The sequence below is a fragment of the Thunnus albacares genome, chromosome 3, assembly GCF_914725855.1.
Source record: "Thunnus albacares chromosome 3, fThuAlb1.1, whole genome shotgun sequence".
Taxonomy (NCBI): Eukaryota; Metazoa; Chordata; class Actinopteri; order Scombriformes; family Scombridae; genus Thunnus; species Thunnus albacares.
The window spans coordinates 25973062-25985676 of NC_058108.1; the positions used below are offsets into that span (position 1 = coordinate 25973062).

The following is a 12615-nucleotide window of genomic DNA, read 5'->3' on the forward strand; positions in this document are numbered from 1 at the left end:
AAATACACAGAAAATATACATATCAACACTAGAAGAGAGAAATATATTTCTACAGAAAAATTAACACAACATATAATTATTGCTTTTAGCAGGAAAGATTTCCTGAAGCTGAACCTATTGGAGAAAGTGCTCCACTGTCTGTCCAGTAGGTGGTGGAGAGGCAGGTCAGGATTATCCATAATTATTCAGTGTCCTCCTTTCCACCATAACTTCAAAGGTGTCTGGTTTGCAGCCAATTACGGAGCCGGTCAGTTTATTAAGTCTGTTGGTGTCGCCGGCTCCCCCAGCAGACTACAGTGAGGTTCAGTGCACAGACCGATAGAAGATTTCCAAAATCTTGCTGCACACATTGAATCATCTCAGCTTTCTCAGCCTCAGTGTTGGTCTTCCAGTTCAGTCTGCTGTCAATGTGGATGCCCAGGTAATTGTAGTCCTCCATCACGCCAACATCCTCTCCCAGAATGCACAGGGGTTGTGTAGCCGTCCTCTTCCTTCTGAAGTTGATCACCGTCTCCCGGATCTTGGCCACGTTCAGACGCAGATGATTTCTTCCAGACCACTCCACGAAATCATCCACTACTGCTCTGTATTGCTAATACTGCTATGAGAACCGCACTGCTCAAATAATAAAACAGAGGAACTTCTTTTTTATGGTTCTTTAACAGGCTAATTATAGGAGTGTATAAACTGGAGAGAATCAAACACTGGATGGAAACGTGTCTTGTATATAGCAAAAGTGTCTATTGAAAAGCCTTAAAATGACTGAAATGATCTAATGTCAAGGCCTTAAATAATCTTGAATATACATATATATAAAATATATATATATAAAATATACAGTTTTAGGCCTTTTTCATAGCAGACAGTTTGACTTGTCATAGTAGGAAAAGCACAGGTGTTACTAATAACATCAACGATGCCTCTGCAAGTGTCCCAGTAAGCCGTGATAGTGTGATAGTGAGCTGGCATGCACATCAGGACCCTGAAACTGAAGCAGCTAAATACACCTGAGCTTTTTCTACTGTGACAAAATGTCTTCCTGTAAAATGTTTATTAAATTATAGCAATTTCTTGTGCAAATTCATCGCTGCTCTGGTGAAAAATTACACCAGTCATGACTGTTTTCTGATTGGACAATTGCTTTTGAGGATATTGGATATAGTACACTGAATAATGTTTGTCTTGTCTTAGCAAGTTTTTAGAAATGTCTGCTTTCACACTTTGGCCTTTAGCACCTCTGTCTATCAAACATTGACACATTTACCAGATGTCCGTCAGCTCCTTCTCTCCCCATAAACTCTCAGCTGGTTGTCCACAGAGTTAACTCGTTCACAGCATTTTGACATTCAGTCCTTCCTGTATTTCGTCTTGTCACATGGTGGAGCCTTCATTTTTGTTGGCAGCGTCAGTTTCAAATTTTTCCGCCTGTTTATTACAACACTCATTTTCTATTGTCAGAATCATGAATGCACATGCCTAAACTAGTGTAATCCCTGTTCATCAGCCTTTTCTCACAGAAGACATTGCTGCTTGTACAACAGGTGTGTCACTAATAACAAGGTGTTCCAGGTCCAGAGCCCTGTTATTTTGTATACTGGTACTGGCAGTACGCATGACTTACGGGGGCACCTCAGTGGAACAGAGTCATCATTAATGTTATCAGTTACATCTGTGCTTTTGGTGTGATATATGACAAGTCAAAAATACCCAGAAATCCACAGGAAAACAGTGGGAAAAGGCTTCCCAGTGAGCAGTGTCTCTCTATGGACTTTATGAGCAATTAGATCTGTGTCGTTTCATCTAACCCCCTCTTACAATATATGTGTATATATTACTGTATATTGTGTCTGATCACCTTGTTTTGACTTAGCGAGTGGGCTACCACCAGACTACATATGTTCTTGTATTTGATATATCACTAAGCTTAAAGGCAACATGTTGAATACTCTTTATCAACAATATTAACATCCTATAATTGTTTTGTATACATGGTTTCACAGTTTGATGTATTTACAACATCATGTCCTGCCTTTTCCCTGTTTCTGGAGACACTTTAGCATAAAACTACACTGCCTGAGGAAGAGCGCCAAGCTAGAAACACGTTGCAATCCAGAGTAACTTCTGATTGAAGCCTTTTCTATGTTCTTCATGTCAGTTGGTGCCCGTATTTGTGTACATATCGAGCATCTTATGGCTCCCTCCCTTTTTTCTGAATTTTTTTTCTAAGTATCTGTAATGAGAAAGACGTAGCAGCCCCTGTTCCTTCATCTACAGCATTTCTCTCTGTAGTCGCTCTTTCAGGAAAGTTGAAACATACAGAAGTTTTGTCTGTATGTTAAACTAAATGTCCTTTTCAGATTACAGACCAAACCAAGGATTTGTATTGATTAAACACCACTAAAATTGGCATGTTTGGATTAATATAGGAGTGAACATGCAGACTTCAGTCTCATTATAGTTTTTGAACACTGAATAGAAAGACACTGAATGAGGTCTTAATTAAATATTCTGAACTTATGAACTTACATATTATTTTTGGTGTTATTTACACATCATTTACTTTCTACAAGGGAAAGGCCACCCCACCCTGTCATCACCTCTCATTACAGGAATGACGCAGCTGCTGCAGGTAGGAACAAAGACTTGATAATAATGAGGAAGGAGCCACATAAGTCTCACATGGGCACGTGTCCAGTAATCTTACGAGTAGTTACTGTGGTGAAACAGTAGTAGAAGATTTAGTGAAAGTAAACAGGGAAGCTGTGAGTATCTTTCTGTCTTTGTGAGGACAAATTGGAGTTTGAAACCATCACAGTGAGGACATTTTAACTCATAACTTCAAAGGGATGTTTGAGGGTTGAGACTTGGTTTTAAGGTTAAGGTAAGAATTAGGGTCAGGTTCAAGTTCAGGTTCAGGTTCACGTTCAGGTTAGGCATGTAGTTGTGATGGTTAAGGTTTGGGTAAGAGGTTTGGGAATGCATTATGTCAATGAGGGACTAATTAGAGTTTTAGACCTTTGAAATGATGAGATTTTTGTAGAGTGAGGACATTTAGGCCGGTCCTCATTTTGAGAAAATGTTTTATACATTTTCATTTTACATAGAACATAATAAACCGTTTTCTTAAATAAATGTAGTCAAGAGCTGTGCATCAGATAAAGGAAAGTGCAAGTTAATTTATATGCAGTTAAATAAGTAACTTGTTGCAAAATAATAGAATTTGTTATTTTAACACATTCACTAATGAGACTTTGCAGTTTGTTAAGTGTGTGTGTGTGTGTGTGTGTGTGTGTGTGTGTGTGTGTGTATGTACTTGTATTACTCATGTTGTGGGGGCATAACACATTTATACAGTCACATTGTGGGAATTTGTCTTCCTTTTGGGGACAAAGATCAAATCCCCATAACATAAATCATTAAATTTTAAGATGAAGTCTTGGTTTAAACTTAAGATAAGGTTAAGGTAAGTCTCCAGGAAATTAATGTAAGTCAATGTAATGTCCTCTGAAGTGATGGAAACACGATTGTGTGTGTGTAGGAGACAGAAAAATGAAAACAATTTTAAAAATCAACATGTCCTCCCTCCATGTCCTCTCTGCTCAGCAGCACCATCTTGTGGAAGCTAGAAGTTCAACAGCAACCTCACCCTGAATTAATAATGGTGACTGTGTGTAGCCCAATAAAAATGTATATATAAGCATACATACATTATACATTACATTACATTAAATCTTGTGCCCTTGATATGTTAACCAGAATGCTTAAGGCACACTGTACAATCAGTGCTGCTTGAAAGTTTGTGAACCCTTTAGAATTTTCTCTATTTCTGCATAAATGATCAGATTTTTACAGAAGTCCTAAAAGTAGAAAAAGGGAACCCAATTAAACAAATGAGACAAAAACATTATACTTTTTCATTTATTTATTAGGAAAATTATCCAATCTTACATATTTGTGTGAGGCAAAAGTATGTGAACCCTTGCTTTCAGTAACTGGTGTGACCCCCTTTTGCAGCAATAACTTAAACCAAATGTTTCCGGTAACTGTTTATCAGCTCTGCACATCAGCTTGGAGGAATTTTAGCCCATTTATCCTTAGTGGGCTTCTTTGCATGAACTCTCTGCTTCAGGTCCTTCCACAGCATTTCAACAGGATTCAGGTCAGGACTTTGACTCAGCCATTCCAAAACATTCACTGTCTTCTGCTTTAACCATTCTTTGGTAGAGCGACTTGTGTGTTTAGGGTTGTTGTCTTACTGCATGACCCACTTTCTGTTGAGCTTCAGTTCACAGACAGATACCTTGACATTTTCCTGTAGAATTTGCTGGTACAACTCAGAAATCATGGCTCCTTCAATGATTGCAAGCTGCCTTGGTTCAGAGGCAGCAAAGCAGCCCAAACCATGATACTACCACCACCATGTTTCACAGATAGGTTAAGGTTCTTATGCTGGAATGCAGAGTTTGCTTATCACCAAACATAGCGCTTCTCATTCAAGCCGAAAAGTTTGATTTTGGTCTCATCCATCCACAAAACATTTTTCCAGTAACCTTCTGGCTTATCCACGTGGTTTTGAGCAAACTGTAAACGGCAGTAATGTTCTTTTTGGAGAGTAGTGGCTTTCTCCTTGCAACTCTGTCGTGCACACCATTGATGTTCAATGTTCTCCTGATGGTGGACTCATGAACATCGACTGTTGCCACTGCGAGAGAGACCTTTAGGACTATTACATGCCTGCTCTTGGTGTGATTTTTGTTGTTTGACCACTCCTGGAGAGGATAACAATGGTGTTGGATGTCTTCTATTTGTACACAATCTGCCTGACAGTGGAGTCCCAACTCTTTAGAAATGGTTTTGTAACCCTTTTCAGCCTGGTGAGTATCAGTAACTCTTTTTCTAAGGTTCTGAGAAATCTACTTTGTTTGAGCCATGACACACTTCCACGAACCTATCAAGCTCAGACTGTCATAGTGAAGACCCAGATTTCTCTTCTTTAAATAAGGCAGAGCCTCTCAGACTCACACTTGATTGTCATCCCATTGATTGAAACACCCAACTCTAATTTCCCCTTCAAATGAATTGATAAACCTAGAGGTTCACGTAATTTTGCCACACACAAATATGTAACATTGGATCATTTTCCTCAATAAATAAACAAACAAGTGTAAGGTTTTTGTCTCATTTGTTTAATTGATGTCTCTTTATCAAAGTCAAATGAATCTACATGATGTTTAAACTGAGTGAAATATGAAGTATTCAAACACAAGTCTCTGTTTTTAATGGCTGCATCATTCCCTTAAAATATTTAAGATGTCATGTGCATCTTTTCCTTATGACATGTTTGGTATCTTTGGAAACTTTATTCAAATAAATTATGTGTGTTTGAACAATGTTTGGTTGCACAGCATGAGACTGAAATATTCAAAGACAGTCACAGTGATGAGAGTAAAAGTGCAGGACTGCAAGTAATGATAGTTTTCATTATCGATTAATCTGTTGATTATTTTCTTGATTAATTGTTTGGTTTATAAAATGTCAGAAAATGGTGAAAAATGTCAATCACTGTTTTCACAAAGCCCAAGAAAAACCTTTAATGTTTTGTTTTGCCCTGAGCAACAGTCCATAACCCGAAGATAATCAGTTTATTGTCATAGAAAACTAAAGTAAACTGAAAATATTCACATGTGAGAAGCTGGAACCAGAGAATATGGAAAATTTCTTCTTAAAAAATTACTCAAAAGAATTAATCGATTATTAAAACAGTCGGCAACTAATCGATTAGTCATTGCAGCTCTTTAAAAGTGATTTTCTGCTTCCACTCTCACCCATTATGTGTGTGTGTTGGGGGGAGGGCGGGTTGGAAAACAACACCGGTGGTTCGGTCACTTTCGTCTTTGGCCTCCACACAGACCCCCTCTGTTCCTGCACACGGTGGCTCTTAAGACTCAATTCATCAGGTCATACAAAGAAGTGTTTAGCTCCACTCAGGCACCTTCTGTGACTGAGCTGTATTATCTTTACTGCAGTCTGGGTTCACTCGGACTGTTAACAACTTCCTCGGCCGGCAGCAGACGTGTTGTTACAGCCGGGCGATGAAAAGAAACAAGGACTCTTTTGAATAAATGAGTGTGAAAACTGCTGCTTGTTTGAGCTCAGCAGAAAGAAACAAGAAGCGACACAGAGGAGGAGAGTTCACCACTCTGACTTTATTCTCTTTACCTTCACAATTTCTCTCCTGAAACATTTCCCTGCATTTTTATGTGACATGAGGAGGAAATATCACATCATATACAAACATAATCACATGCCTGCCATAGTTTCTCTTGTCTTGCTGTGAGTTGATACAAATGACATTAACACCACATGACAGAACATGCAGTCATCCGCTAAACGCACACAGCAGTTTTTTTTTGGAGATGCTCAGCCTGTATGATGCTGCAGTGTGAAGGGAGTCGGACATCACGAGGCGACAAAGTGACCCCCAGAGGCTCCCACACAGATCCTGGAGAGGTCAAAGATAGACGAGAAGAGTCGCTGGTGTTTCCAACCTGAAACAACAACAAAAAAAGCACTCAGGAACACGTCATACATACCTTTTAAATTTCAAGATTAATTCTAAAATGTAAGTAGAATAAAGGTTTATTGCTCCATAAACTCAGACTTGATTTTACTGCAAAATATCTACATTTAGTTCATTCATTGAGGGTATGAATAACATTTAATCTGCCTTTTTTGCAAGTCATCACTCCTTCTATCTATGTTTTCTGACTTTGTAGTGGTTTTCATCATAATACATCCACAGAAAAACTACTATTTTCTGTCTTTGTCCCCCTTTTAATTCCAACTTTTTCACTATGCCTGTTGCCAACTTTTCTCTGTAACATCACCTCTTCCCCTTCCTCATTTTTCCATCACTCACCTGTGTCTGCAGTGTCGTCTCAGTTTTGGAACCAGCTGATGAAGTAGCTGCAGATGCCGTGGAAGCTCTTCCAGCAGTACTCTGTAGCGAGGCGGGAAGCTTTGGAGTCAGGCTGCTCTGTGGGGCGAGTAGTGGTCTTCCCAGGCTTATGGGTAGTTTTTCTGGTCTGAGTGCCCTTACTTGGCTGCTGGGTGCCCTTATTTGGCTGCTGGGGCTTGACGGGCTGTGGCTGAGGCTTGACAGGTTTAGGAGTAGTGACGGGCTTGGTCTGGGAAGGCACTGCTGGTTTGCGCGGCTCCTGGACGGGCTTGGAGGGTTTGGGGGTGGTGGTCTTGGGCCAGGTGGCCAGGAAGGTCATCTGGGCCTCGTCGGGGTATTTCTTACACATCTGTGGGCGGTAGATTTTGGGCCCCTGGCAGGCATGGCTCAGCTTCCTCAACTCCCACATCATCTGGGTGAAGTAGTGGCGAGGGTTGAGGTTGTAGGCACGGCACAGATTGGGTTTGCCCTGGAAGTCGCAGTAGTAGGAGCGTGCTGGGCTCTGACCCTGGCTCGGACCTTTGCAGGAGACACGCAGACGAGTATAGTCCCCGGCTCCGGACACTACCATGGTGCAGGAGTCCTTGGCCTTGGTGCTGAATCGGATGGGCTCATCCCAGATGCTGCGCTGCTGCTGCTGCTGCTGCTGCTGCTGTTGCTGCTGCTGCTGCTGCTGCTGCTGCTGTTGCTGCTGCTGTTGCTGCTGCCTCTGCTGCTGCTGCTGCTGCTTGTTGTCATTGTTGCTGTTGTTGGTTTGAGCAGATGACACACAAACTGTCACTGCCAGGAGCAGCAGCAACACTCTCACCCCGGCTCTCATGGCGTCGTTAGGTGTCGGTGATGGATGGATGTGGGTATAGGATGATTTAAGTATATATATGTGTGCACATAGGATTAAGGTGTGCAAGGGGAGAAAGCATCTGAGTGTGACTATATAAGGCCAAAGCTCACAAAGAAGGTATTATTCAGGTGAGCCAAAGGAGTCAAACTCCTCCTCTAGCTTTAACTCCTCCTTTAAACCACATACATACACACACACACACACACACACACACACACACACACACAGCAACCACATGAGGCTTGTGTGATATACTCAAAACTAAAAAAGTGATGGGTGCGATGGATGGAAGGAGGGGGGAGAACCTAAACTTGAGGCAGGAGGAAGAAGGGAAGCGGTCAACGGGTCTGTGGGAGCCGAGGGGGGAGGGAGAGGAGTTAAAGCTGAAGGACGTTACACACATGAAGCCAAATGTTGTGAAAAAGCTTCGTGAGACATTATATAATCTCACATAGGAGGTTCTTTGACTATTGATGAGGGGGAGACGAGGAGAAGAGGACTGAGGGTCCTGAGCACAAACTGCAGCCTGAAGGTTTTTTTTTGCTGAGGAGTTAAAGTTTGCCTGTGACCCTGTAAAAATAAAAAAAACCCATCATGTTTGTCTTAAGATGCAAAGTTAGACTTTGTTGCTGTTTTACCAACAAAGTCACAAACTAATAATGAGCAGCCAAACTTCATTGTTAATTGTTCAAAAACTGGAGTTGTTCAAGGTTCATGTGGTTGAGTGTAAAGTATTATTATTAGGGCTTCAACTAACAATTAATTATTTTCATTATCGATTAATCTGTTGATTATTTTCTCAATTAATCGATTAGCTGTTTGGTCTATAAAGTGTCAGAAAATGTCTCCCAAAGCCCAAGATGACGTCCTCAACCCAAATATATTCAGTTTACTGTCGTAGAGGACTAAAGAAACCAGTAAATAGTCACATTTGAGAAGCTGGAACCAGAGAATTTGTTTCTTAAAAAATGACTCCAAATGATCAATCGATTATCAAAATAGCTGGCAATTAATTCAGTAGTTGACAACTAATTGATTAATTGACTTGATTAATTGTTGCAGCTCTAATCATTTTAACCTGCGTATTTAGCGTTTATAAGACACCGAATAAATGTTGTATAACACTATAATGTAACCTATGATGCATTGACAACTGGTGTAGTTAATGAACGATTGATAACTCAAATATGATACTATAACATACTGTAGCTGTAATCATATTCACTGATTCATAATTGCACATTAATTACAATAAAGTGTGACTTTGTCTCAAAAGCCTGAAAACCTGGAAAAGAAGGCAGAACAATCTGATCTCTCCAGTATTATTTTATATATATAAATGAATTATATAAAATCAAAGTTTGACAATCTGAGAGTGAAAATTATTGAAATGGCTTTTCTTTGTTTTTAAACCCTTGTTTGTTTGTGTGTAATGTATGTATATGTAAAATTCTGGATCTGGCTTTTGTGAATGTGCAGGGTCTTCTAAGCCCATGTTGGCCGAGTATAGTTGTATACATGACACAATAATAACAACTTAATTCATTCATTCAGTCATTCATTCTGTATAGGTTCAACAAAGAGTTGGAGTAAGCCAAGACGAGTCTGTCCAGCAGTGTGGAATAAGATGATTTTAACAACCTTAAGGTTTTAACTACTAACTTTCTCAGTTCAATACAGTCTACAGTTTTGTAGCTACTTGGTCTGTTATGACCAAATTGCTTATGGTGGTTAATGCTAGTTAATGAAAATACGTTAGTTAATGACATATTTTTCTGTAACTGACAATCAGTTTGCTCACTTTTTTGATCTTTACTGTACTTTTGCTACTGGCTTTAGAGGTGCTGGTAGACAGATATTTTTTTACCTTTAAATACAGAGCCAGGCTAGCTGTTTTCCCCTGTTTCTAGTTGTAATGCTAAGCTAAGCTAACCAGCTGCTGGCTGTAGCTTCGTATTAAATGGACAGATATGAATGTGGTATCAATCTTCTCATCTAACTCTCAGCAAGAAAGCAAATAAGTGTTTTTTTTCCCAAATGTTTGACACTATTCCTTTAAAAAGGCTAAAGTTGACCCTAGAGAGTTATCATCCGACTCTGCAGCAAACCTCTACTTCTTTATAGCCAATTTCAGCTCATTGTTTAGCAATCTGGCCACAACTTTACTGTTTCACTCTCGCTGCTTTCATAGCCTATAGGGTTGTTTTGTTTTTATCAAAAAAGCTCTAAAAACCCACAGTACACCACCTGCTCAGCACCAAACAGCAAACAGACACAGTTAGCGACTAGCTTGAGAATATATTTGAGTATTTAGCAACTAAAGAGGCAGATATTTTTCTTGGGAGTTGGTAAAGACCGTTGACTGTATATTAAGATGGACGTCATGACAGCTCCCTAAAAATGAAACATCGCACGATCGCAACTTAAAATGTGATGATAGGTCAGTGTTGTGTTCACAGCTTGTTTCTGCTGCCCCCAAGTGGCCAAAAAAATCAGTTACAGTTGTATGCTCAATACAACCTCCAGTCATGTATGTCCATGTCCTACTTCTATCAAAAGACACTCTATGTAATCATTTCGTACTCTTCATCCTGTCCTTATCATATACTGTAAAAAATATGGACGTAGTCAGCGTGATGTCACCCATTGGTTTGCAAACTGCCGTTTTGAAGCCTTGAGTGTAGTGATTTGACCATCGCCATCTTGGATTTGGCCATCGCCATGTTTGATTTTTGGAGCCAGAAGTGACCATATTTGGACGAGAGGGTGGAGCTGAACATAGCGCTAGCTACTAGCTTGGTTAGCACGGTGCATTTACAATCTATGGTTAACAGTGATAATGCTGATGCTAATGCTAATTTCCGCTAGCGAAAACAGGCCTAAAACCGTTAAAACAAAATGTACTCACCGGAAAAACTGATCATATGACTCATTGATGGGTCTTTTATTACAACCAAACACTGATCAGGACTATTTTTAGGCGACCACAATGTTACATTACGTAAGCAACATTGTCGCTGTGGTAGCAACTTGTCAATCACAACGTAGCCACGCCCTAAAGCATACGTTGCTTTGTTGTCTATTTTACTCTAAATGGGGCCATAATTTACAAAATGAACATCATGCTGTATCGAAGAAGACTTGAAACTAGTGATTGAGACCATAAATTCATTAGGAAAGTGTTAACTGAGGTAATACATCAAGTGAGAAGTAGGGTCATTTTCTCATTGACTTCCATACAATCAGACTTCTTTTTGCAGCCAGTGGAGTCGCCCCCTGATGGCCATTAGATAGGATGCAGGTTTTTGGCACTTCTGCATTGGCTGCATTTTTCAGCCCCGGAGGTTGCCGCTTGGTCCTTATAGTCCTACAACAACACTGAGTTCAGAATTTAACTCCATCCAGCTCATCAGCCTCCTCCTGTATTAAAGTCAGTTGGTCATGAATTGTTAAAGATCCCCTCAAGACATGTTTTCAACAAAAAAAGTTATCATGTTAAAGTCCAAGAATCAATGAATATGCAGATATTGTTGATTTTTAAAGTTTTCCTGTTGGGCACAAGATGTCTCCTACTTCACTGTAAAGTCTATTCTCAGTGTTCATGCACTGGAGGCCTCAAGTTTCCATATCATACTTGTGTAAGTTGAATACTGGACCAGGATTTGTCTCCAAACTATTTGTGATATCAAAAAACATGATTGTGGGCCCCTTAATATCAGATTTTCAATGACCACAGAGAAACTTTCCTCTTCAGCAGATAAACATGGAAACAGTCTTTTAGTGTCAAACTCTGCACATACATCGTTTTGCACAGTCAAGCTCAAACATTCAACTGTAGGAACAAGTGAAGAGGGGCTTCAATGTTTTTTTTTTTTTTAATGTTTTCATGTTCATCAAATGTTGTGTACTGTATGTCAGGCTCTGCTGGGGGGTTTGTGAGCTCAAGGACAGATTTGTTCTGGAGCATTACATGAACAGAGACAAACATGTTTCAATAAATGGTTAAAATCTTGACCTCAGTGTTCTGACTGAATTGCAGGTTTATCTAAGCGATAACTATAACCCTAGTGGGATATTGTACTGTTACAGCAGCCAATAATCACACAATAATGAAATAATAATACTCAAGTAGGTAGATAAGAGACCAAATTCAATTAAATTAAAGAATTATGAAAAGAAATCTCAGAATAGAGACTGAAATAAAGGTAAAATTGTGCTCAAAAGCAGGCCTGATTGAAATCCACACAGTTCTTAGTTTTGGTACTGAGCAGAAAAACAGACACTGCCTTTAAAAGAAACTTATTCCATATGAGCTGGCTGGGCTGGACAGAGAGCGGAAGAAGAGTGTATGTTTAGCCTGCTACTGTGTACAAAGTCACACACATGTGTTATATGCACGCTTGCCCTCAGTGCATTCAGGAAGTTTTATTTTTATAGCCATCAATCTGGTTGGGAAGAGGAAAAAAAAAGACCCTGTGAGAGACAAAGTAAACATGTGAGAAGTGTGTGTGTGTGTGTGTGTGTGTGTGTGTATGTTGTCTGGAACAGATGTTCTCCTAAATTAAGTTTAAGTAGTCGTCCTCTGATAGGATGTAACAGCGTCACGCCACCTCAACCGCCGCCACCCCCCTCACCCCTCACCATCTCCTGCAGACCTGTCAACCCCCCAAAACAGACCTGAACCTTTTCAGCTGATGTGAGTGCATGTGTTGCACATGAATGTTCTTCGCGTTCCCTGGTGTACTGTGTGTTTTGGCAGACAGATTATGTTGCTTTGGGAGCTTGGACGTCTAACTTATCTGAACATTTGCTTCAC

The 12615-nt window shown here is 40.0% G+C and overlaps 1 protein-coding gene across 1 annotated transcript; it reads right to left on the reverse strand.

Annotated features, from left to right (window-relative positions):
* Positions 1-6186: 6186 nt before the first annotated feature.
* On the reverse strand, positions 6187-7667 carry fgfbp2b (fibroblast growth factor binding protein 2b; the record flags this gene model as incomplete). Its single annotated transcript, XM_044345748.1, has 2 exons — positions 6187-6548; positions 6920-7667. A coding segment is annotated over one exon (729 nt), but the record flags the coding sequence as incomplete, so codon positions are not given.
* Positions 7668-12615: the final 4948 nt, after the last annotated feature.